Source organism: Phyllostomus hastatus, unplaced genomic scaffold, assembly GCF_019186645.2.
Source record: "Phyllostomus hastatus isolate PE091 unplaced genomic scaffold, TTU_PhHast_1.1 phas_scaffold_55, whole genome shotgun sequence".
NCBI classification, from domain to species: Eukaryota; Metazoa; Chordata; class Mammalia; order Chiroptera; family Phyllostomidae; genus Phyllostomus; species Phyllostomus hastatus.
In genome coordinates this window covers 2,783,675-2,810,562 of record NW_025334035.1, presented here as the reverse complement: position 1 = coordinate 2,810,562, position 26,888 = coordinate 2,783,675, and the positions used below count along the sequence as shown (strand labels likewise).

General features: G+C 45.9%; 1 protein-coding gene across 3 annotated transcripts; it reads right to left on the bottom strand.

Annotated features, from left to right (window-relative positions):
- Positions 1 to 1,500: 1,500 nt before the first annotated feature.
- Positions 1,501 to 25,936, bottom strand: LOC123809323 (SLP adaptor and CSK interacting membrane protein). 3 transcript variants are annotated; one of them, XM_045824416.1, is made up of 5 exons: positions 25,874 to 25,936; positions 10,693 to 10,819; positions 9,041 to 9,104; positions 6,148 to 6,221; positions 1,501 to 4,090 (listed from the first exon to the last, which is right to left on the bottom strand). In XM_045824416.1, exons 2-5 carry the CDS (start codon positions 10,805 to 10,807, stop codon positions 3,882 to 3,884), a joined length of 462 nt encoding a protein of 153 aa, XP_045680372.1. In that variant the 5' UTR covers positions 10,808 to 10,819; positions 25,874 to 25,936; the 3' UTR covers positions 1,501 to 3,881. The 3 variants fall into 3 exon arrangements, with proteins under 3 accessions (XP_045680372.1, XP_045680370.1, XP_045680371.1); XM_045824414.1 differs by lacking the exon at positions 25,874 to 25,936 and adding an exon at positions 23,743 to 23,856; XM_045824415.1 differs by lacking the exon at positions 25,874 to 25,936 and adding an exon at positions 23,743 to 23,856 and having other exon boundaries at positions 10,696 to 10,819.
- Between the last annotated feature and the right edge of the window lie 952 nt (positions 25,937 to 26,888).

Sequence of the window (26,888 nt, the reverse complement as noted above, 5' to 3'; positions counted from 1 at the left end):
GACTAACTCACTTGACTGAGTTGAATCTAAAACATTCACTGAGAATATGGATGGAGTTATTTTGCCTCAAAATGGAGAGCAGGCTCTAAACTCTCTCTTTGATGCATGTACAGCTATTCCTCATTTTCTCTTCCCAGGACCTGGGCAAGCAGGTGGGGCAGAGCTGGCCCTGCAGATCCAGACCTTGCTGCATTTAGGACAAGAACAAGGAGGCTCCATTTATACCTAAAAGTGCAGGCTCTACCACCATCTTGTCTTTGGATACATCTCAAGGTGAATGGCAGACATTGGTACACTTTTCCTAAATACTCCAGTGTACATGTTATTAACCAGAGTTCAATATTTATTTACAGTTTTTTTCTTTTGAGGTCAGATTTACTTAGGTTGAAATGCAGAAACCTTAAGTGTGTGTTCACTGAGTTTTGACAGATTCATGCCCCCATGTCACACACACCTGGAGGACTTTTTATTATCTAACAGTGACCAGAAGACCCAGTGGCACCTGCCTGAGATTTTATCTAACAGGGCAAGGGACAGCTAGCCCAACAGAGTGGGTTTCAAGGAACAGCCAGAGTGAGGAGACAGCAGGAGGATGCAGCTCTTCTCTGATTACTACACAGAAGTCCTGCCTATTCAAGGTCATGGTTACATTGGACAGTGTAGCCCTTAGAACTCTGACACAGGGGAAGTGAGCAGTCACTCTGGGCTCCTGTTATTGTTGCTATTGCTTTTATTGTCACTATCTTCATTTGACTGACAGTCTGTGTCTGTTTTTATTGGACAAAATGCTGTAGAAGACTGAATGGTAGAATCTAGACATCATACCTTACCCTGAACTTCCTAATGAATCTGAGATTGTAACAGAAAAAATAAAAAGCAAATAATGAGTAACGTGATTTTTGAGAGTGAACTGAGGCTGCCTATCCACCAGCTATTCTCTCCTTTTTCTTTGATGGCCAAGAAGAAATGGTGAAAATGTCCAATGTTCACTCCCTGGCCTTTCCTATAGATGGGCATGTGAACCATTCCAGGCCAGTAAGACATTACAGAAAGTTGCTAGAAAGATTTTCCTTCTTAATAAAAAGAGCTACATGGAAGGAAATGCCATTCCTAACTTTGAACACCATTGTATGATAATGTTATGATTGGAGCTATGGCAGCTACCTTGCCACCAGGAGGGCAAAGCTGAGAGAATCAAAGAAAGGTCAGCTGACTCCTGAGTGGTTGAATTTGGAATGCTTACCTCCAGACTTCTTGTTTTGTGAGGTCATAAGCTCCTCATTGTTTCAGTTACTTTTAGTTAGACAGTCTGTTCCTTGCAGCCTAAAGCATACACATGATTTTTTAAAAAGATTTTATGTATTTATTTTTAGAGAGGGGAAGGGAGGGAGAAAGAGAGGGACAGAAACATCAATGTGTGGTTGCCTCTCGCGTGCCCTCCACTGGGGACCTGGCCCACAACCCAGGCATGTGCCTTGACTGGGAATCAAATCAACAACCCTTTGGTTTGCAGGCTGATGCTCAATCTACAGAGCCACACCAGTTAGGGTTGATACACATGATTTTTAAAACTTGCTGCTGGTTCTCTGACAACAATCTTATTTGTGTCACAAAGATGAGACTGATAACTTTCTAAAATAAAACTATAATCTATGGTTTTATTGTATGAGTGAACCATCAATTCTCAAAAGCAGTTAGGGTAGTAGACCAGGAGTTGTTTTAAAATGACAGTTGTCAATATTTGCAATGATTTCAATGCCATCATAATCATCTTTAGGTTCCATAGAGCTTGGGATAGAAAATATCTTCTTATTTCTAACTTTATGAGTATGTAGCTGGTAGCTGACTTGGGATTTCCTATGGGGTTAGGATACACAGAAGGTCCTGTGAAATCTTGATACATTTAATTCTATCATCCAAACTTGTAACAACATTATTGGCAAAAATGGGGCTTTATTACAGGTGTCCAAATAATGCATGCTTGTTTTTTTGTCCAACTGATTGATAGAATTTCCATTAGTGTTCAACATCCAATAAATATTAAGTGCCTACCATGTGCCAGGCTTTGTCCTGGATACTTGGAATATAGCAGTGAGCCAGGTGAGTTCCACCCCATACGAGCCCCAGACTAAAAAAGGAGAATGGAAATGTAACCAAGCAATTATAATGCAGAGGGAGGAACGTTTTCATAAGGCCAAGTACACGGAGTAGTGAGGTCCCAGAGGAATTTATTCATTCATTCAACTGATCATTTAGTCAATATTTTTGTTGACTGTCTACAAAGTGCCTGGGCATTGAATGGGAAGAGAGAGAACAGGGGGGCAAAGAGAGATGCAGTCTCTGTCCCCACGTTGCTCTCAGTCCAGTGGAGGAGAGGGATGGGTAGATAGGTAATTACAGCATGCTGATGCTGAGAGGCATTTGCTTTTAACTTTTGTGCAAATGTGGATAGCTTACAGGAAATTTACAAGGGGAAAGCATACATGTAAAACACTTATATCTGTTAACTTATTTTCTACAATTTTGGAAAAGGGTCCTCTCTTTGATATGTTGAATGCCAGAATTCTATAAGGCCATAGTGAGGGAACCACTGGCCTACAATAAGGAGGTATCAACAGGAAGCTGGAGGTCTCTATGGAGTCTAGAAAGAGACAACCTGGGAGAAAGATTTATCCCCACTGGTCCAGCATTGGTGGAAGGAGGAAGCTTAACATCTCTTGAAGAGGAGCTCAGCCCTGCAGTCATTCCCAGGCCTTTTCACAGCTCATGTTCTCTCCCTGCTCATCAGCTGCCTTTAAAGGGATGGCTGAGAAATCAGCATCTTGTGAGTCTGGTTAGAAAGTGTCAAGTCCTGGAGCTCTAGTGGATCAACTTGAAAGAACTGATGAGGTTCAGGAGCCTACAAAGCTGATTTAAGGCTCAGTGACTACACTAGAGTACTCATTTAGCAGGACAGCAGCCCACTCCCCTGGCATCTCATCAGCTACAGCACCTCATATTGGAGATTCTGCCTCCCAGACGCTCAGGGACAGTGATCTGGAGAGAAGGGGCTCAGCTTTATATAGGGAGGAAGCAGTAATGAAAATTATGCAGGAAGGCCTTAAGCCCCTAACTCTCATCTTGAATCTGCCATTTAATCACCCCTTTCTTTCCTGTTTCCCATGATTTTTCCTAGGAGAACCTACTTTTCCTGTAGCCCAATACACATATTACAAAATGACACTCCTACGTGTAACATCTGTCTTCTGTTGATTGTTTTGGTGCAACTGGGAAGCACAGAAAAAAAAAAAAACTGGGTGGGAACTTGAACACTATGTTCAGCCTGACCAACATCATAGAGAGGCACTGGGGTTTGAGGTGTGTGTAGGTGGAAAGGGTTCACAGGAACAGAAAGCACTCCCCACCCTTGAAGAACTCACAAGGCTGACGGGGTGATTTGCACACAAGAGCGCTCAGCTGCTACTGCCACCTGAAGATACTATGCAGGAGGTGGGTGGGGCTGGTGGGGACAAGACCTTGTACTCCTAGCCATGGTGCTGGAGATGGGAGCCTAGAAGCCTCTGCACAATCAAACCCCAAGCTTTAAGATCTCTTAAAACAAAGAAGAGAAGGAAAGAGGGAAGAGTGCCGAGAACAGGGTACTCTCTCTGGGTGGGAACCGTGAAGCTCAGCGGTCCTTCCCGTGGAAACTCGCTCAACAAAAGCTCAAGGCCTGACTCCTCTCGGTCTTCAGGGCTGAGAAGTTGCATCTTTCTCTGGCTGACATCATTTGATCACTACATCTTCATCTAAGGTTCAGAAGTGCTTATGTTATACAGCCCCATAACGATACCACTGCTTTCGGGACTGGACACATGGAAGTTCAACCATTCTTGATGGTTTTAAAATAAGCCATGTGAACCCTCTTCAGCTTGCCAAAAAGAAGAAATGGTTGTTTCAAAATGATGGTTTTCCATATCCGCAGGGATTTCCACGTCATCATAGTCACATTCAGGCTCGATATAGCTCGGGATGGAAACGGTCTCCTTATTTCTAACTTTATTTACCAATGAGTATGTTGCTGGTGGTGCACTTGCGGTTTCCTGTGGGGCTAGAATATACAAAAAGATTTTTAGACGCAAAGCTCTCATGCATTTATATATTTTTGACCATGTGGTTTAGCATGGCTTTCATGGATTTCGGTGATCTTTTTCTTGGTGGACCAGATCCTCATTTTACAAAGCAAACTAAAGCACAGACATGACACAGTCTCAGGATCACCCCAGTGAGTAAATAGCACATATTGGTCAGCCACCTTGACTACCATGTTCCTCTGCCTAAGACCGCACTGCAGTAGGAGCCATGAAACAGAAACTTTGACCAGAAACAGAACAGAGCTAGTAGCCAAGTGAGTAGTGTTGTGTCTAAAGATCCTAATTCTCATAAGGAAGTGACACAAACCATATTTCCGTTTTGCCACATGCCTCACAATGACTTACACTGTTTTCCAGAACTATCGCTAATTACTCATGTATGAATCTCTCTTCTCAGGAAGAAGGGGACAGTGGTACTTTCAAGTGGTAGAATTAGTGGAGTGTGGGTACATAGCAAAAAGACTAAAGTGGCTAGGGGAAGGGTGACAAAACAGCTCAGCTCCACTTTTCATGGGTATGGGAACTGCCTATACCACAATCTCACCTTTTCCTAAGAGAACCCAAACAACGGCCACCATTCCATTTTAGCTTAGCTGCAGAACTAAGCAGTTAGACAGATCTGAGTTCATGTCCAGTCTCCAGCAGTCACTCGCTGTGTGACCATGGGTAAGTCACTTAACTTCTCTGTGCCTAAGTGTCTGCACCTGTTGGAGGGTAATAATAATGTACTTGCTTCATAGAGTTGTTGAGAAGATTAAATGAGATAATGTAAAGTGTCGGGCACAGGGCCCAACACATAGTATGTGCTCAATAATGTTAGCTAATATCACTACTTATCCACTCAGTCAAAACATTTTCATTAATTATCTGCTAAACTCCAGACATTATTCTTAGTGGTGGGTAAGCAGTGGTAAACAAGACAAGAAAGGTTCCTATTTCCTAGAGTTTATATTCTCGTGGAAGAGGTTGATAAATAAATGAACAATAACTAGATAAGACAATTCTGGTCATTCCTGTAAGTTTCCTAAAGAAAACTAGTGAGATTGCTCTAGACAGAATGGTTAGGGAAGGGCTCTTTGGGGTGGTGACATGTGAACCAACACTTGGAGGAAGAGGTAGAGCCAGCTGTGTGAAGAGCTTAAGGAACAACATTCCAGTCAAGGGAACCAGGCAGATACAAATGTGAGAGGCCCTTGCCCTGGTCAGTGTGGCTCAGTTGGCTGGGTGTTGTCCTGCAAACCAATGAGTCACAGGTTCAATTCCTGGTCAGGGCACATGCCTGGGTTGCAGGGTTTGGTCCCCAGTCAGGGCACATGCAGGAGGCAACCAATCAATATTTCTCTCTCACACTGATGTTTCTTTCCCTCTCTTTCTCCCTCCCTTCCTCTGTCTCTAGAATCAATAAAAGAGAAATAATAAAAAATAAAAAATAACAAGTGTGAGAGGCCCAGTGACAACCCGAAGTTCCTTTGTACTCATATCTCAAGCCAGAATTTGAATATGAATTTATAAACTGAATATTGGAAGCACTGATACTTATTCTAATCATTTTAAACTCATTTAATCAGATTGCTACCATCTACAAATCCTCGTGTTACAGACTGAATGTTTGTGTCCACAAAATGTTGGAGCCCTAACTGCCAGTGTGGCTGTATTTAGAGATGGAGCCTCTAAGAAAGTAATTGATGTTAAATAAGATCATAAGGCTACAGCTCTGGCCCACTAGGATTAGTGCCCTTATAAAAAGAGACACCAGAGAACACTCCCCACCGTGTGAGCACACAGTAAGAAGGCAGCCATCTTCAAGTCAGGAAGACAGTCCTTACCAGAAACCAAATCAGCTGACACAGTGATCTTGGATTTCTAGCCTCCAGAACTGTGAGAAAATAAATTTCTGTTGTGCAAGCTATCCTGTCTGTAATATTTTGTTATGGGCAGCCTGAGCCAACTAAGACACCTCGATAAATGTGTTATCCTACTCTGAATGAGACTGTTATCAGCAAAATATACTTACAGGCATCTTGTTGAGAAAGAAAATCCCTGGGTGGTAGAGGGGGTAATTGAACTGATGATTGATTGAGAACATTCCTGGAGAGAAAGAAAGAGGAGTTGGTGTTTGCTTTTGACCATGCTCCTTGTCAGTGGATTTAAAGGAAAGCATCAAAGAAAGTGACTAGGGTCAAATAGTCAAGACTTGGTCACTATGACCTGGAAGCATTACCTTCCCTTTCTAGGGATCACACCCCATTTGTAACTGGTACTCTAAAGAAACCACTTCCACTAGCTGGGAGCATCTGGACTTGAGGGAAGGAAGTTGAGGTGCTGTAACTAAGAGCATGGAGCGCTGCCCCCACTCCTGTCCTCACCTGGGCTGGTGAAGATGGGGAGGTAAGCATCAGCTGTATTTTGACTTGCAACACTAATGTCCTCCCAAAGCTAACTGTACACACACCATGTGACAGCAGTTCCACTACTAGGTATACACCCTACCAAAATGCTTGCGTATGCTTGCTGAAAGACGTGTCCTATAATGGTCGTAGCAGCATTAATCATAACATCCTGAAACTGGACACTACTCAAATGCTCATCAGCGGTGGAATGGATGAGTTCCCTGTAGTGCAATACTCTACAGCAGTGAGAGTGCACAATTTACAACCACGCACAATGAATCTCACAAAAGTGCTGAGCAAGAACACCAAATAATACATACTGTATAGCTCCATTTATACAAAGCACAAAAACAAGAAAACCCTTGGGGTGGAATGACTGAAAGGGAATATGAGATGTTGAGGTGTTGATAATTTTGGTTTTTGATCTGGGTGCCAGCTACCTGGGTCTATTTAGTTTGTGGAAATTCACTGATTGGTACTCTCACTGTGTGCACTTTTCTGTATTCATTTTTTTTTTTTTTTGCTAAGAAGTTTCAACAAAAAGATAGACTCCAAGCAAGCCTCCTTACCTAGACCCCCATTCCCGTCTGTATACTCTGATTTTCAAACTGGTACTAGATTCTTCTGAGTTGTGGTCTCACTTAAGTGGTTAATCCCCCTGGGAAAGCATAAGCATTTTTAGGTTGTGGGCATGAGTGGAGGAGGGGACATGTGGCAAGAGCTCTATCAGTGACCTTTTTCTCCACCTGCCTGTGGCTCTTCCTAGGAGAGGAGGGAAATTTATCTGACTCTTAAATTTGGGCAAGTCCAGCTCCTCCTCCTTTCTCCTCCAGAGCAGGCCTGAATGCAGGAAGCATATATTCTGCTCTGGTCTTTGCCACTCAGAGAAAGGGCTGCCCTGTGGCGGAGACCTGAGGTTCCCCAGAGCTGCCTGTGCACCGCGCAGGAAAGCTCGCCTGGTTTTGAACTAGGAAATGCACTTGCCCACAGAGAGGTGCCACATTCTGCAATGCCGGTTTTGTTCTCAATAAAGGAGATATTTTGGTCACCTAACTGCATGGCACGTTTGTCATACTCCTCATTGGATCAGAACTGGTGGGAAAGAGGCCTATTATTTGCTGGATCCCTTTAGCCCTGACAAAATTCATTTTAGAAAAGTATAGATTTTGTTTCAGATGGTGTGTACATTCCGATGTAAGTTATTTCCTGGGAGATAACCTCTAAACACCTGGAGTATGATGCTGGATAAGAGTGACTTTGTGTACTCAGGGCCTTGGGCCAGCCAGATAGTTTATGCTAACAACGTGACTGATGGCGAATGCCTGCTTGTGTTTGCCTAGGGCCACAGGTCATGCTGTATCTCTTTGGCTTCTGGAGGGGCTGGATGCTGAGTAGCTAAAGTAGTCATGCGGGCGCTCCCTGCCTCTGTGACTGATCCTCAGTAAAATCCCTAGCAATCAAGGTGCAGGTGAGCTTCTCGGATGGGCACAGGCTGTCAGAGCTCATGCTGCAAGGAGCAAGTGCAGTCTGTGTGATTTCACTGGGAGAGGACTCCTGGAAGCTTGACCCTGGCTTCTCCTGGACTCCACCCTATAGGTCTTTTTCCTTTGCTGGTCTTTGTCTGTATCCTTGCACTGTAATGGCCCATAACCATAAACATAACAATGTTTCTGGGTCCTGTGAGTCCTCCTAGAATCGTCTAGCCTAAGGGTGGGCTTGGGAACCCCCAACACAGACAGCACTCATAAAGCCCCGAAGATATCACTGACAGACTTAGGCAGGCCTAGGAAGAATGGAAAATCACCAGGCTAGAAAATGGCACTGTGGGAAGCTGCCTGAGACCCTCCCCAGGAAAAACAGTTGAAGATTAGGGTCTGGAGTCAGCCTATCCAGCATAACAGGATGCAGCTTTAACTCAAGCCTGCACCCAGCAACCAGCTCTAGCCAATCAAACTCTGATACCCTTCACAGGGGTTTTTGTGTTTAAAAACTCTGACCTAAGAACAAGCAAACGAGTCCTGATCTCCCTTGGTTGGTTCCACTTTCCCTCTTATTCCCTGCTAATAAACCCTGTTCTTAGCTCGCTGTGTCTGTCTGGTTTCTTGAGCAACTCCGACCTAACAATCACAAAACACAAAAGTAAAGCAGATGTATTATCTTATTATCTTTGTTCAGCATAATAGCTTTTAGAGGGCTATACTTTTAACTCATTTGAAGAAAAGCAGGGCCAGGCTCACTCCGAGTGGTGCACCCAGAGCACAGGGCCTGACCTGTGACCTCTACCAAAGTAGACGACGTGAGGGACACTTGGAGAGCAGACAGAGGCAGATGGCGCCCTGCACCCCCACAGCCCTGAGACCTCTCCCCTTGAAGTGGGGAGAGTTGACAGGCATGGCATCTCGCTGGCTGCCAAGGGAAAGCGGGCGTGTAACACGCTCACACAGCAGCAGAAGCCCAAGAGTGGAAGTGAACCAGCGGTTCTCAAAATTAAAAAGCAGAAGGATTTCCCCTACTTACTCATACATCATTTCTTCATCTTTTTGTTTCTGTTTCAAGGGCTTAGCAATTTCCAATGTCTTGCCTAAGGAAACAAATAAACATATTGACTTAGGAAGAATTAACAAAACTTGTGATTTTAGAGTTTAAAAATCCTCAGAAACCACGTGGGTTCAGGACTTTTGGAAGAACCACCAAGAAGAAGCAGATCTAGGGACACTGAACAAAACATGGGCAGAGCTGGAATTTAACCCAGGCTGCCTGGGCCTTTTGCTGACCCCATGAAGGCAGGAGCACGTGGGCCGTGTTTATCTCCTCATTGCGAGTAGACGCAGGGCACATAGTTGGCCCTCAGAAAGATTGGTCAGATGAATAAGCAAAAGTGTTCTTGGGAGGAAATGAAGTAAAGAATGGGAAAAGCGGTTTGTAAATTATGATGTCCTGGGCATATAACTTATTAGTTATAAATAGCTTGTTAATAAGAGTGGGTCAAGATACAAGAATAGGTAATATTTTTGTTCAGGGTTATGATTTTGTCTTAGAATGGGACATTTTAAGAAGGCAAATGGATAGGGACCAAAATACACATTTTGTATTTAAAAACGGATTACCATTAAGGGGTAGAGAGGAAATAATATTAAACAGGGAGCTCCACGGACCTGGGTTCTGCTCCCTACTCCGCCACCAACCCCTACAAGATCCCAACCAAGGCTTTACCTCCTGCTGCATCTTAATTTTCTTATCTCTAAAAAGAGATTGAGAAGAATGATAGTAAGATTTCATTCTTATGCAACCCTGACACTCTAGCACTGGCTTAGCCAGATTCTGAGGCTGTGTCCAGATGTGGCAGTGACTTGATTATGGTGGGGTGGCTCCCAGGGAGGCCCAGGGGACATGGCTGTACCTCTCCATGTATTTAGCATTCCCAGGGGTAATCCAGGTCTAGGTCATTACGTAAAGTGGTAAGATCTCAAGAAAACACACTACTGAAATACAGATTGCATGCCTCTGGAGAGGAATATCAAAATGGAGAACCCTCTTGTAGATAATCTAAAGCTAGCGTTAATCTCCAGATAGCTGCTTATTTATGTCTGAGGTTGCCAAGAAGCTCTGGCCAAGGTGGGTAATACCAGAATTCAGAGTATGATCTTAGAGGAGGTGAGCATGGTGGACAAACAGGTTGATCGTAGATTGAGTCTACTCTTCATGCTTCAGGACATTTTTAAAAGCTACTTATTGAGGTATGACCAGCATATAAAAAGCTGTACACATTTAATGTATACAACTTGATGGGTTTGGAACTAAGACAGCTTTTGACATTACACAGACTCGTGCTCTATTCCAAGTCTCAGACATAGGATGCTGTGATCAGCAGCCACAATAAAGAGAAAAAGCACTGGAGCACAGTGCGCCTTGGAAGAGACTCTGCTTTCACCCAAGCCCTTTGGGCTGCAAGAGCTCTTGGACTTCAGTTAACCTCCCTCCCTTCACTATGTGGATGGGGAAACTGAGGCTCAGGATACAAGTTAGTGCCAGGGCTCGAACTGAAACCCAGAGAGCATGATGCTTAGTCCAAAGTTCAGCCCATACAGGCCCAGAACTAATCTTCTTGCTCTAAAGGAGCCCTAATGCACTGATAACCAGCCCTCCACCTGCCTAGGTGAGATGGCTATTACCTCGTCTGAACAGCCACCTATAGACACAGCACATGATGAGGCCCAGGACCAAAGAGACTATGATGATGGCCACAGCTAAGATGATCCAGAAATTGTCTTTCCACCAATCCATTGCAGTGGATTCCTGAGGAGAATGGAGAGAGAGGAATGAGGCATGAGTGAAAGGCATCCTGGGGTGGCAGGGATGGTTACCTTCCGTGTTGTGTGAGGATACATCTGCTCAGGGGTCAGGCAGGCACTGGTTCGCTGTCAAATCCTGCCAGTCAGCAGCTGGGAAGTGGCAGGCAAACCACTTAACCTACTCTGAGCCTCGGTGTCTTGTCGGCAATATGGGAGTGACACCACCTATGACTTCACAGGGGATTTGTGAGGGTAAGCTATGAATGGACTAGGTACTCTAGAAATGACAGAGGTAATCACTGCTCTTTCTTATATTGTCAAACATGCAGTAGGAGGGGAAATGCCATTAAAGCGAAACTGACTGCAGTTGCTTTTATATCAAACAGGCAATATAGGCTTAATTCATAATGCAGAGACAGAATTCTGAGAGGTTCTTTTGAGATGAGGGCTAGAAAAATACCTTGATGGGTGTTTTTGAGTGAAGCATGGTTAGAAGGGGGAAGGTGAAGATGCAAAGCACACTGAGTTAGTCTGCATGAGAAAGTAACAGAAATTTGGGGGCTGAGGGTGGGCTGACTAGAGAGCAGGAAAGCCTGGGAAGAGAGTAGTAGCAGAAGGCAAGGCCCAGAAGAGAGTAAGTGTTAAATGTTCTCCCCACAAAAAAGAAATTGTAATTATGTGATGTGATGGGGGCGTTAGCTAATGCAATGTTGGTAGCCATTTTACAATACAGAACTGTGTCAAACCAACAGTGTGATTTGTCACAGTGTGATAGGTCAATTACATGTAAATAGAGTTGGGGGGAGATAAAAACAAAGAAGATAACACAAAGTCAGGGCATCATTAGAAAGACTCCGTGGTGCAAAGTGACCAGTGCCTTTGTAGGACAGTTGTGTCCAACATTCACCCATAAACTGTTGTCATCTTCTGTTCCCATCAAATCTTCAATTAAATGGCACAACAACAGCTTTTGTGAAGAGAACCTGTAGAAAAATGACATGTGTGCAGTAGTTGTCCAAGCCAGGGGTGGCATAGGGACAAGCAGAGAGAAGAGCAGCTGCCAAGCTCCAAGTGACATTGGGGGACAGGCTTCAGGAATTCAGAGGGACCTGGGGAGGTTCTGGGTTCCCCTCACTCACGGAATGGGTACTCTGTGAATACCCTTGGATATTAAAGTAAAAATGGTCCTTGAGGCCTGGGAGAGATCCTGGAATATCCTGGTTATGTGAGAATCAGCTTCCTGTGTCATCATTTAGCCCATGCGTGTTGATGCAGTGCCCTTTCTGATTCATGCTTTTGAGTAATATCAACAATGTCAACAGGAGCCCAGGCAGGTGACAGAGGAACAGGGGCAAAGTCAGCTAAGGCCAGTATTACTACAAAGACCTCCTAACCTGACTGTTTAAAAGTGTACATTACTGACACAGTGTCTTTATTTATTAAGTAATCATATTACAATTTGGATTTTCAGTTCCAAATTCTGTTTCCTTAGTGAAGGTTTGGCTTAATCAAATATAATGCTTTGTCTATTAATAAAGTTGTATGGGGCAGAACCCACCATGTATAACCAACACTGTTCTGTGCTCATCATTCTGCAGCTGTCTTTTTTGCTCAACATTGTTTTTGTTATTTACTCATGTTGGAAAATGTGCTGAGGATTTATTTAAAGAGAGCAAAGTGCCAACGACCAGAGATGAAGGATATCTCATCGCCCAGGCAGGTGGTAGGCAGAGGTTTTGTTGTAGGTCACCCTTTTAGGATGCACACAAAAAAGTAATGGGAGGAAGAAGAACAAAGGGGAAAGGAAGCCATGGAGATGAGAAGCTTGGCTTTCAATGGGGGTTATGAAAGTGGGTTTTGCAGGGACCCATGAGGTCAAAGGGCACTGGACTTAAGTGCCACCACATAGCAGAGGGCAGCCTCTTTGTTCAGTAAACCTAAATTGGAATCTGACATTTTAAAAATGTCCTTTTAATTCCTAGTTTAAAAAATTATTTTTGGACTTTCACCTTCTTAGCTCTGGTGAACCAGATAGGTCAATAAATAGAATTTCTTCCCATCATTTCTCTTTTTTTTCTCATTCAAATGTGTGTCTCTTTATCTAATGTTTCTCTCCTACTTTTTATCTCTTTGTCTTTTTGTCTTACTCTTGAAGGACTTCTCCACAAAGCAACATGAACACCTCCTTTAGAGCAATGGAAGCAAATACTGGGACACGAGGGTTAAAAGCCGGTGCATCCAAGGAGCGTGACTGGGTGGAAGGAGGGAAGTGGGAGGCTGCTGTAACTTTCCGCCGTAAACCTTCTGGATTACTTGATATTTTTAAACTATTTACATTTAGTTTGATAAAATTGAAAAAGAGTCAACCAACCATATATAGTCTAACTTCCACGAAAAACCATAGCTCAGATTTCAAATTCAAAGAAATTATGTCAGAAAGTGAAACTATGAGTCACTTTTCAGAACGATGTGGAGTGATAAATATTTTGTAGTTGTGTTCTTAGAGATTGAGTGAATCTGATTTTCCATCAGATGTTTTGAGTATGTTCAGTGCCCAAGCAGTCCACAAGGGCTTTCTTATCTCTCCCCTCAGCTCATCCGCACTACCACACTTCTTTCAACCACAGCCGAGCTGAAACTGAGGTCAAATGACTTGCCCAAGGTCAGCCAGGTGAGAAGGAGGGCAGATGCTTCCCATGTTACAGAGACTTCCTCTGTTGATATTAGTCATGATGCTCCCAAGTCATCAATGAAAAGCCAAACAGGATGCAGGACACCTTACTTCAAAAGGAGCATCTCATCCCTTCTCAGCCTTTTGGCTAAGATCAAGTGCAAAAGAGGCCTCACTGTGGTCCTGGCATGTAGCATGAGGAGCCAAGGGATTCTCCAGAATGAATGATCAGGGACCATAGTTGACAATAAGCATCTCAAGATCCCCCCATTCTAAGGCCAGAGAAATAGCCCTCTTCCCCATGGACCGCTGAGATACCTTTCAACAGAACCAAGCAGAGCTTGTCTTTTTGGGAGAGTGCAACAGAGAGAGAGAAGGGGCCCAAAGAGAATCACATCCGATTCCCAGTAGCATGTCCTCCACCAGGACAGTTCAATGGCCAGGGTGCCACCAGAGAGGTGAGAGGCACTCTGGGGAGCGACGGTGGGGAGTCCGGTCAGTGGGCAGCATGCAGTGACTACATGGTCAAGTCCACACCCTGGAAAGCGGTGTGAGCTGAATCCCATCCGTGTCGGCAGGCCTGCAGTAGGTACAACTGTGGGGTGCAGGATCGCTGAGAGCTACTGGAACATGGGGCAAGGAAGTGTTTGCCTGAGAGGATGCTGGCGGTCAGCTCAGTGATGCAACCGGGTCTCTCAAAGGTCCACAAGAAAACTCTCGAGGGCCAAGGGCCAGAGTCCTTTACTCAACACTGCAATCTAGCTCAGCAGGAATGGCCCACTGATGGGAGACTTCTGTGGAGAAGTGTTTGTCCTGGTTTTTCCTCCTCTATCCAATACCAGAGAAGAAGGTGCAGGGGAGGGGTGCTGAGGGAGCTGAGGCAGCCCCACCCCCCTAACCACTCCCTGCACTGAGGCAAAGGGGAAGAGAGTTTTGAGTCAAAGATTGAAGTTTTCAAAAAAGCACAACTGCCCTGGCTGGTATGGCTCAGTTGGTTGGAGCATTATCCCATAACCGACAGGTCACAGATTTTGGTTCCCAGTCAGGACACATGCCTGGGTTGCAGGTTCTGTTGCCGCTCTCACAATTTTCGACAAACACAGCTCCTTAAAGCACAAATGTATTATCTTACAGCTCTGGAGGTCAAAGGTCAACCCAATGTCACTGGGCTAAAATCAAAGTGTGGCAAGTGTGGTAGGGCTCTGTGCTCTGCCAGAGGCTCAGCCAGAGAAGCCGCTTCCTTGTCCCTTTCAGCTTTCAGAGGCCACTCCTATTCCTTGGCCCCTGACCTTGTCCTCTGCCTGCAGAGCCAGCAGTGTTGCATGCCTCTGACATGGGAAGGTTCTTCAGGCAAGACTCAGACTTAGAGTTGGTTCAGGGCCCCAGGAACCAGAGTGGGGCCCACTGCCCAGCACAGGCCAAAGAGGGTAGGATCCAGTGTGAGGCGGAGCTGGTCCAACTCTGAACCCTAGGTCAGCAGGTGCCAGAGCACAGGGTGGGAGTGGAGGCTGAGGGACTGAGTCCTGATGTACAGCTGTGGGGATCCAAACTGTCAGGAGGAGTCAGGGAGCTGCCAGGCTTCACCTCGGTTTCTGTCGACTGGAGAGCATTTGGTGGACGCCATGAATGGAAAGAGGAGGAATAGGAGGAACTATGGGTACACACTTTAGCTATTAGAGTAAGGTTCGTTGGGCCACAATCCTGAAGAATATCCTAAGTTCCTGACCCTACCTGAACCTTGGAATCACCTGTGGAACTTGAGACTATGCTGCTGTCTGCAGTTCATCAGAGACTCCGATTACGTAATTCTGGGCTGGGGCCTGGCCACTGAGATATTATTTGTTTTAATAAAGTTCTCCAATGGATTCTAATAGGAGGCCAAGGTTGAGAACCATTAACATACATGTTATCACTAAATCTTTATTATAACCTTGTTACATAATGGGGGCTATGATTACTCTTGTTTTACAGATTATGAAATAGAATTTAGAGAGATTAAGCAATTTGCTAAAGGCAACACAGCCACTGACTGGCTAACCTAAGATGGCAGCTCAGCCCTGTCCACTACCAAAGTCCATGCTCTCTTTACTTTGCCAGGCTGACACCAGGCTGACAGAAGCTTCTTGTCATTACAGAACTGAAAGCAGAACCCTCAGTCAAGAACTTCCAATATTGGCAAGACCTCAGCTTTTAGCTGTGACTTGTCTCATATAATAAGAACCTCAATATGAAAATGCACTTTACAAAAGTAACATGCATCATAGGCTAACTTACCACAAGTTCTAAGTACTCTGCATGCACCATTTCATTTAATCCTCACAAAGGCTCTATAAGGTAGATCATAATTATTATCCCATTTCACAAATAAGAAAACAGAGGCTTAAGACTTCCAGTCAAGATGGAAATGTAGGACACATCCTTGCACAACTACAGAAAAAAATTATAACTGGACTACCAAACAAATATCATCCAGAACCATCAGATAATCAAGCTGTATGGAAGTCCAACAACCAAGGATTTTAAGAAGCCACATTCATCCAGATGGGCCATGCTACAAAGACAGGGAAGCAATGCAGCTCTACCTAACACATAGAAACAAACACAGGGAGGCTGCCAAAACTAGGAGACAAAGAAATATGGTCCAGTTGAAAGAACAGAACAAAACTCCAGAAATACAATGAAATGAAATGGAGATAAGCAATCTATCAGATGCAGAGTTCAAAACACTGGTTATCAGGATGCTCTAGGGACTCATTGGGGACTTCAATGGCATAAAAAAGACCCAGGCAGAAATAAAAGTTACACTAAAGGAAATAAAGAAAAATCTACAGGGAACCAACAGTGGAGGGGATGAAACTGAGAATCAAATCAATGATTTAGAACACAAAGAAGAAAAAAAATTCAATCAGAATAGCAAGAACAAAAACGAATTTAAAAAATGAGGATAGTCTAAGAAGCCTCTGGGACATCTCCAAACATACCAACATCCTCATGAAATCATAAGGATGCCAGAATGAGAAGAGAAAGAGCAAGAAATTGAAAACTTATTTGAAAAAAATAAAGAAAAAAACCTTCCCTAATTTGTTAAAGGAAATAGACATTTAAGTCCAAGAAGCACAGAGAGTCCCAAACAAGTTGGACCCAAAGAAGACCACACCAAGACACATCATAATTAAAATGCCAAAGGTTACAGAGAGAATCTTAAGAGCAGCGAGAGAAAAGCAGAGAGTTAACTACAAAGAAGTTCCCATAAGATTGCCAGCTGATTTCTCAAAAGAAACTTTACAGGCTAGAAGGGACTGATAAGAAGTATTCAAAGAGATGAAAAGCAAGGACCTACATCGTAGATTACTCTGTCCAGCAAAGCTATCATTTAGAATGGAAGGGCAGATAAAGTACTTCCCAGACAAGGTAAAGCTAAAGGAGTTTATCATCACCAAGTCATTATTACATGAAATGTTAAGGGACTTATTTAAGAAAAAGACGAAGATCAAAACTATGAACATTAAAATGGCAATAAATTCCCAGCTATCAACAATTGAATCTGAAAAACTAAGCAAACAAGAACAGAAACAGAATCATAGATATGGAGATCACTTGAAGGGCTATCAACTGGGTAGGGAAAGGAGGAGAATGGGAGAAAAGGTACAGGGATTAAGAAGCATAATTGGTAAGTACAAAATAGATGGGGGAATGTTAAGAACAGTATAGAAAATGTAGAAGCCAAAGAACTTAAATGCATGACCCATGGACAAGAACTAAGGGGGGAATGGAGATTGCTTGAGAGAATGGGGGTAAACTGGGAGGAGGGAGGCAAAGGGGAAAAATTGGGACAACTGTAATAGCATAATCAATAAAATATATATATTTTAAAAAGAAAGTAGAGACTTACGAGAGCTCAATAACTTGTCCAAGGCTGTAGAGCTAGCGAGCAGAAAAATCAAAAGCCAAACCCAGATCTTTCTGACTCTAGAGCCCTAGCTGGTGACCATCAAAGCCAGGCCTTGGGAGAAGTATTAAAATGCAGACCCCAGAGTCCTACGTCCCTACTCCACTCCCATCCCTGATTTGCAGGTATGGTGTGGGACTTAGGTATCAGCATTTATGACAAGCACTCCAGGTGGTTCTCAGGCTTGGGAAGAACACTGCATCAGCTGGGGCAGGTGAGGAAGCTGGAGGCTTGTTTCCCACAACGGTCAGAAGCAGGAGCAGCAGTTGCTGGGTGGAGTGAAAGGCATTAAAAAAGACTCCTCGAACCCAAATGCATTTCCTGTCTGCTTGTCACACAGTGCCTGGAATTTCATCATTATCAAGCCACTTCTCTCCAGAGCAAAGTTCCATGCTGCCTCCCCTCTCCACTTCCCCTCATTTGCTTGGTGTGCCAGATGCTGGGGAAGAGAAACTTTTACTAGGATGTGAAAGACTTCATTGGATTTCCGGGTTCTTCCTTAGGGCATTGGCAGGAGCAGGAGCATCTAGAATTTTATCCAAAGTCCTTGGAACATGGTTATAACCAAGCACAAGACAGGAATGGCATTCCTAAAGGACCAAAGAGACCCAGGAAGACCCTGGTGTCCCAGCATCATCCTCCTGCATGTCATCCCCTCCCTACTTCACAGATGCTTCCTGCTCAGGAGCTCCATGCCCTTACTCTCTCCCTGCTTTGTCCTCCACCTTCCTGCCCTCAGGACAGACTGTGTCTCATTCACTCCGGGATCAACTGGCAACAAAGCCCAGGAGGCAAGAGAAGCCTGAATTTCAAGAAGGGAGGAAACTGAGGGTGAGGAAAGGCTGTGTATTTACGAGAGACTTCAGTAAACTGTGAAGATGCAAGGAGAAAGAATGACATGAAGGGACTGGTGAGAGCAGGAGCCGATCAGAGGAGCAGAGGAGGTACACTCGCAGGCCCAGGTGGAACAGTGAATGTTTAACAGGGAACTGAGCACTGGCTGGTGTGGCTCAGTGGATTGAGTGTGGGCTGCAAACCAAAGGGGCGCTGGTTTGATTCCCAGTCAGGGCACATGCCTGGGTTGCAGGCCAGTGTCCCCAGTGGGGGCCACTTGTGAAGCAACCACACATTGATGTTTCTCTCCCTTTCTTTCTCCCTCCTTTACCCTTACATCCAGAAGCTCCCATTCTCTCCAAAGTAGGGTGCTGGGTGGGGAGGGGTGGGAGGCAGACACATACCCTCTCCACCATTATGTTACAATCAATACACGAAAGGCATTTTTCCCCTCCAACTGAGCCCACATGCTCTTACTGGGATGGCTGTCTCTCAGTATTTGTTCATTGTCTGTCTCCCACAGTGGCCTGAAAACTCCATGAGAGCAAGGGCCTTGACCTTCTCTTTCATGTTGTTTTCAGAGCTTAGAACATCACCTGGAACACGGTGGGCGCTCCATTTGTGTCTGTGGCTATAGGCACAAATAATGCCCTGGCCCCTTCCCCTGACTCTGGTGGACCTCCCTCACAACAATGCAGGGTAGTAGGCAGCTTGGATCCAAGGTCTGAAATTCTAATTCCAAAGCCACCTCACCTGGACACATGGCCTGAGGCAGGTTCCCTGTCCTCCATCTGCCACCTGCTGCTGGCAAAGAAAAGCTGACTGAGAAGCACAGGACACCCAGGCGCCAGAGTGGGGAGTTCCAGCTTCTATCTTATCTCTCCCCATTCCTTGGGAACCTCAGACACCACTGTCCATGAGCCTGTTGCAACTCTGAGTGGGGTAAGAGTGGGAGTGTGGCTCAGAGCAGCAGCCATCCCAGCCCCAAGTCTCACTTCCCCAAAAGGCACTTCTGGGGAGTTGGTGACAGAAATCATACTCACTGTCCATCGCCGGGAATTCCAGAGACTGAGAGGCTGTGGGTTTATTTAGCACTTGCTTTTTTTTTTCAAGCAAGATCCTCAGAGCAAGACATACAGCTTACCATGTCACAGCTACTCATATATTCACACAGATGAAACAAATTTCTTCAAATGTCTTCATGACATGTGGGGCATGCCAACATCTTCTCAACTATTTCAGCCCATCTCACCAAGAGTACTGAGTGTGAGCCCCCAGATTTATTCCATAGCCCACTGCTGGCTGTGCCCTGCATGCTGAAAAAACCTGAGTCTTCCTCATGAAGAATAAATGATCTGAAATAGCCATGAGTCCTAAAAGGTGGAGGTAGAATGTGTTTAGGGAAGGGTTTCGAGTTTCAGAAAGTTGGAGTTGCAAGAAGCCTCAAAAAAGTGTCTGTAGAAGGAGGCAGACTTGCAAACAGCTCAGCAAGAAGCTGGGGAGATCTGAATTCTAATCCAGCTCCTTGCTTCTGAGGACTGCGTCTGAGGAGTGGCCTTGGACACTCATCTCCTTAGCAGAGGCCTACACTGACCAAGACAGCAGCAGCTGGCCCCAGGAGGCTATTCTATTGAGCACTTGCTGAGTGAGGTGGCAAGTTGGAGCTGAGAGGTAAGTGTGAAGTGCACACTAGATTTCAAAGACATAGTGTGGAAAGAAGAATGTAAAAAATCTTGTTATTAAATACTTACATCGGTTACATATTGAAATGATAATATTTAAAATATATTGGGGTAAGTAAAATGTATTATTAAAATGTCATCTTTTTCCCCTGTTTTTGTACCTACTCCCCACTGAAGATTTTTCCCCTTGGTCCTGCTCACGCTTTTATTCTTAATATCAATCATCTGGGCAAGTTGTACTTATTCAAAGAATATGAAACTATAAAAACAGAATGGAATTCAATAGGAGAATGGATAAAATGGCTGGTATATTCACACAATAAAATGCTATCTAGAACCTTGGCTGGTGTGCCTCAGTGGATTGAGCGCCGGACTGGGAACCAAAGAGTCACTTGTTCGATTCCCAGTCAGGGCACATCCTGGGTTGCAGGCCAGGTCCCTAGGACACACAAGAGGCAACCACACATGGATGTTTCTCTCCCTCTCTTTCTCCCTCCCTTCCCCTCTCTCTAAAAACAAACAAACAAACAAACAAACAAACAAATAAAATATTTTAAAAAATGCTACCTAGAAATTTTAAAAAATGGATTCTGATACACAAACAATGTAGATGAACCCTGGAAACATTAAGTGCAAGAAGCCAGAGGTAAATGAGCACAGCCTGTGTGCTTTTCTGTATAGGAAGTTCAAGAACAGACTCAACGATGTGATTGAGGTAGAACTTGGCACAGCGGCTGCAATGGAGGAGGAAGGGGTGTGATTGGAAAGGGGCGCAAGGGGACTTTCTGGGGTGATGGAAATATTCTACATCTTATTTTGGGCAATGGTTACAGAGCATACACAATTGTCAAATGTATTGAACTGTGTATTTAAAACCTGTGTTTTATTTATACCTCATTTTAAAAATAGAAGTAAAAAATAGAATGAGCTGCCTTTAAAGAACTTAGCTGGCTGGGCCGGGATTGAAGTTGGCTGGTAGGAACTGGAGAAGATTGAATTCCTCTGTGTACTGGGTGGGGGGACCTGGAGTTCTGGGGGAGAAGGAGAGGGGAAGGGGTGAGAGGAGGGGAGGGCAGGGGGCCAGCTGTGTGGTAGGAAGGTGGAAGGGGCAACTGGTGGCAGGTGCTCAGGGGTGGAGTGGCCATGGCATTTTAAGAACAGGGCTGTTGTTTGAATTGCTGCCTTACAGCCTTACAAACCTCTCCCCGTGGCCCCCTGCCCAATCTTTAGTGAAATCTATTGCATCCATCATTTTGTTTTGGGTGTAGGGAACCAAGAAGAGAGCTGACTTTACCCTTGGTCAGTGCGGCATGGGACAGGGGGCCCCCTGGGGACCCCACAGCAGTCTCAGGGAGGGCTTTGGACTTCAGCAGAGCATAAGATGAGGGTTTGAGTTGGTCTCAACCTAGATCCCAAGGGCCTGGGAGACTGAATATATCAGCTAATACTTGCAGGGTAATATAAGCATTTCTCGCTTGAATTCACCCCTAGTTCCCAAACGGTCACTGCCCAGGCTCACTGGGGGCGGGGTGGGGGGGAAGGTGGGGGCGGGCGGTGGGAGAGGGGATCCCTGCCAGACCTTCTGGCTGAGGTGAGCAGCACAAATGGCCATGTGGATAGTTCCTGGCAACTTACAAGCCAAGTGTGCCTGGGAAAGGGCAGAGTAATGAAATTAAAAGGGGTGCAGCCTCTCTTCTCCCTCTGTCTACCCTCCCATTTCTGTGAAAGGCTGATCCCAGGGAACTAAGGGGACGAGGGCAAACTGAAAGAGCCGCTCTGGCCACGCAGCACCGTGCTGACTGCACCCGGGGCCTTCAGTGGGGCAGCACATCTGGCACGCCCTCACGCCCAGATCCATCTTCGTGTTGGATTTGTTTCCTTACAGGATCCAACTCTGTTCGTGTGTGCTTGGCCGTGCTCATTCATCGTTCTTCTGGCACATTGGTCTGCCTTCAGTTAGAAACTACTCTGTTTGCTAGCAAAAGGGAAAAAGGAATGATAAAATCCTATCCTGGCAAAGCTGTGGTGAAACGGATCCTCCGTACACATTCCCTTACATTTTTTTGGAAAGCAAATAGTAATACATTTAAAAAATAGTTGTTGCCCTGTGATTCCATAACATCATTTCTAGAAGTCTAGCCTCAGAAATAATCCAGAGGAAGTAAAACCTAAGTACACACATGTGTGTGAAGACGAACCTGAGTGTGCAGATGAGCAGGGAGCTGCCCAGCAGCCCCACCCTGGGGCGCAGGAGGAGAAGATGACAGAAGAGTCACCTGATGGGACAGGACGTGGCAATCGGGCAACAGGAAGAAAACATCATGAGGGGACAGTTGGGAAACTGATGAAAAGGAAAAGAGTAGAATACAATCGTGTCTGTGCTGCAGCCACACCAGCAAGGGCTGGCCCCTGAGCCTGCGGCTGGGGCGACGGGGAGCAAACATGGAAAAACGATTTTGATTTTTAGGTGTGGGAGAGTAGGGCCCTTCTTTCTGTCGCTATCATTTGGCCTTACTGTGAAGCATAAGGTAAACACACTTTCAAAAACTTAGGTGTCACACCTTGAAAGAGCTTCTGCTCCCTGATCCCAAACAGGTCACCTTTGTAGTACCTCCGAGATGCTGGTCGCCCTTAGCAGAGCGCCCCAGAGTGGCAGATCATTTAAGCTTCCGGGTACATTTACCCACAAATTTCTACCATCCAGAAGTGTTTCCTTGCATCCAAATTGTCTCTTTGTTCACTTTTCTTATGCGTTTGGTTCTAAGAATATGAAGGAAAACTCCCAACCTGTCCCTCCGTGGTTCCCAGGCAATAATGCCAGTGTTGTGGGTGGGTGCAGGGGGCACAGTAACCTGGGTCCTGACCACAGTGGTGATGTTTGTATTTCTATTTCTAGAATGTATTTACATCAAAATAAAACTTTTCAAAATACCTATACCCAGGAAAAAAAGAGTAGAAGGTGAAACCCAAACTCTTCCCTGCCACCGTTGTGAGGTGGTGGAATTTGGAACCACTGTTTCTGTATTTCTCTGTAGTTTTCTAACTCTCAGAGGTAGGGCAGGGGAAGATCCTTAAAAAATAAAAATAAAAAGAAGCTCCTTGGCCTTGTCATCTCCAGGCTCATCAATGTCCATTTTCAATTCTCCCTCAGAGGTCACTACGTGCAAAGGGCAGGGAAGGAAGTGCTTTCGGACGAGTGATGCGTGGGAAGGTGGAAGTGGAAGCAACAGAGCTGAACCCAGGTCTCCTGCACAGTAATTTTCCAGAGGGCAAGAGCAGGTAACAAAATGGAGATCTGACCCCAACCCAATACACCTCGATCCCGAGGCCTCTGGAAGGCAGGATGCCTTACAGATAAATGTCTGAGTGCCAGAGGCACAGTGACAAAGTTACCTAGGCTGGTGGTGGTGCAGGGTTTTTATCTAACAGCTCCATGACACAGCCCAAAGTTCGCACAGTGGACGCCTCCACCCGACCCTCCGCACAGACCCCTCAGGGCCCTCAGCTACCAAAACTCCCAGCAGCATCCTGAGAGGTAACAACCTCACTCCCAGTTGTCATTTCAACCTGACACATGGGCTTCTTCATCACCCCAACGCGCACACACACAAGAGGAAATGGAGGCCCGACAGGGGCGCAGTGATTCTGAGGTCGCCCAGCCAGTGACTGGCACAGTGGGTTCTTCAAGACCAGTGTCTCTCCAACCCCACCCAGTGGTCGTATGGAGGCTCCAGCCACAACCCCCAGGCCAACCCTGGATGGTCACTCACACAACAGGCCCAGATGCTTACCTGGGTCATAAGCAAGTTCAGATGTGAGCGGCTGAGGGGACAGCAGTGTCTTGAGTGCCGTGGCTGAGGCACAGCAGACGAGAGGCGTTCCTCGCCCACAGGCCCCCCACCCGCCCCAGAGCAGCAAGTGCCAAGGCCTGACCACACTTCCTCTTTCAGCTCAGCCCCTGGGAAAGGCCCCGGCGCCCTCACCGGGCCATCCTTTCTTCCAGGGAATCTGACTCCTGAGGCTTTCCTGGAGCCAGAGTCTTCTTGCTGTCCCCGTGGCCCCTCCAGGAGCTTGTCCTAGTGAGGCTGGGTCAGGCCCTGGGTGCGGGGACAGGGGTGTCCCCACAGTCGTACCTGTCCTGAGCATTCCCGGAGCTCAGAGCTCGGGAGGAGAGGACCCTGACTCCCACCCAGAGGCAGACCTGGGTAAGTGCCCAGCTCGCCTGTGACAGGCATTCCATCCTGCACGCACCCGCGCCGAGAGCAGCTCACACAAAGGCCCAGGGAGCCCTGGAGCCGCTAACCTGGCTTCTGCTTGGAGAGGAGAGGGAAGTTCTCCTGTTCCAGAGGGTACGTAACAGCTGGCATCCAGAAATTTTTACTGAATTGGGTTTTTCCCCACAACTTGACAAGACATTTTCCAGGGAGGATGACAGCCTCTGAACAGGACCAGCCTCCCACAAGGACACCGATCAACCATTCTGTTGAGCTGACTGCTCAGGCGGAGATGAGCAGTTGTGTCAGCACTAACAGTCTGACTGTGTGCATGGGGTCTGCCGGAGTTCACAAGTTATTGTTCTCAGCGATAATGATGACACCCTGGGATGTCTGGAAAATGTCTCGGGAAACAAAAAGCTTCCTGGTTGGTAGTGTTTGCTAAGTTCCACAATGTGACTACTCCCACTGTGGCGGATTCCAACCTCCCAGCAGGATGTTGCTGGAGGGCACTGGTATGAGAGGAACGCAATGGGCCAAGCGCCACAGAACTGGGGAGCCCATGACTGAGCCCCTGCTGGGGGCCAGGGCCTGACACCAGGGTTTTCCACTCTTCCACTTACCTGGAAGATGATCATCTCCATGTTACAGGTAGGAACACTGACACTTTGGAAGGTGATATCCTGAATCAACTCTGCACAGCCAGGGAGGGACTCTGAAATCTGAACCCAGCTCCATTCATTTGCAAAGTCTATGCTCCTTATTAGGGTCCATCTAAAGAGTAGCTTCTCAAAAACCTCCCTAAAAGCAAATTTTAAATGAGCTTTCAAGAAGTGAATAAATGCCTCTGCGGGTAGAGGTCATCCTCTGCTACTAAAGCAGCAACTCTTTGGCTTGTGTTCCACTGATTTGTTCATAAATGATGTCATTAACCGTTCAGGACGACCCCATCCAGCTGTGATGCAGCAGACTTCACAAACCTGCTGCTTCCACAGAGCACCTGGCATAGCAAGTCCAAGCCTGGGGTGCCAGAGATCAGAATTCCAGGGTCAGTCTGCTAACAACTCCCAACATGAAACCTTCCCCTGCCTGAGCCTCAGTTTCCTCATTTGTAAAATGAAAGAGTCAACTGATAAACAGGAAGCAGCTCCAGCGATGGGGCTGTGGAATCTCTCATACGCAATGTCTGCTCTCCCGGCTGGGACAGGGTGCTTCCTCAACTCCCCTCCCACCAAGGCACCCAGCACAGTCCGGGCACAACAGAAAATGCCTGATAGATACATGCTAGCTGAGAAAAGACATCCACGGACAGAAGTGAGTTACACACACCAAAGCAAATCTGAGGTCCTGCTTTGCCAGACCCTGTGCTGGGCAATGTGAGGGCCAGAAAGAAGAATCAGACCCAGCACCTGCCCTCAGGGAAGCCTCCCAAGGTATAGGAGGCAGGTGAAGATATACCAGAATGCAGGTGAAGTTCAGTGTCCTTCACCATATACCAGGCCCTCTGCTCACAAGTCTCCAGTTGGAGCTGAGCAAACCCTGGACCCTGGTAGAGCACACGTTCTCCAGGTCAGAAGGGCACACAAGCACTTGCCACAGAAAGCAATGAATGCTGGTGCTGAGGGAGCACAGGCAGAAAAGTAGGAGGACCAAGAGGATCTCAGTAGTAGCATTTGAACTGGGCCGACCAGGAGGTATAAGAGCTCACCTAGTGGAGACAATGTGGATAAACCAAGCCAGGTGCTTTGAGAACAGCCGGTGGCCCTGTCCCAGTTGACTGGGACTATATGTGTTGTCAAGAGGGAGGCCCACACCAGGGAGTGTGGACCTGCCCACTTCCTGTCGCCTACACTCTTGCCCTGGCTTCACTATTGTCTTTTTACCACAAGAGGAAGGCAGGAAGTTAGGGTGGCCTGTTTGGCCTTTGTGCACAACTGAAATGCAGCCTGCAGGGTGGGACAGCTAGATGACCTGGAGTGGGTCAAGGACAATGGAAGGTGCCCTCTGGTGGTCATTTTTGGTGCTTTCCCAGTTGGGATAATGAGGAGTAAATGACTAGTTAGGCTAATTGCAACAGTGATCTCAAGAGAGTCCAGAAGTAGCACCCAGTACACTTGGGAATTTAGGATATGACAATGGTGGCATTTAAGATCGGCATGAAAAACATGCGTCATTTATTTCATGGTACTGTCTAGTCACTTTGAAAAACTACCTACCTAGAGTCCAATCTCGCTTCTTGCAGGAAAACACATTCCAGGTATAGCAAAAAATTAACTTCAAAATATAAAATCAACCCTGGCTGGTGTGGGTCAGTGGATTGAGCACGGGCTGAGAACCAAAGGGTCACCAGTTCAATGCCCGGTCAGGGCACATAACTGGATCGTGGGCCAGGTCCCCAGTAGGGGGCGTGTGAAAGTCAACCACACATTGATGTTTCTCTTCCTCTCTTTCTCCCTCCCTTCCCCTCTCTAAAAATAAATAAAATCTTATTTAAAGAAAAAAATAAAATGTAAAATCATAGACATACCAGAAGAAAATATGGATAATACTAGCAGTTAAGACTTCAACATGTCTTTTGGGAGGGGGAAAGAACACAATTTAACCCATAATACCCAAGTGTAAATAAGTATAGCTTTGACTCAGCAGTTCCATATTTAGAAATTTACCTTAAGGAGATACCTAGACAAATAGCAAAGAGGTTCATGGCAATATGGTTTATAAGT

What these genes read in the sequence shown, in the direction of transcription:
- LOC123809323 (XM_045824414.1), bottom strand. An exon ending in GTGGCTGTTCAGACGAGGTA is followed by an intron (nt 9,105 to 10,692) that starts ATAGCCATCTCA and finishes TTGTTTCCTTAG; the next exon opens with GCAAGACATTGGAAATTGCT. An exon ending in GATGAAGAAATGATGTATGA is followed by an intron (nt 6,222 to 9,040) that starts GTAAGTAGGGGA and finishes CTTTCTCTCCAG; the next exon opens with GAATGTTCTCAATCAATCAT.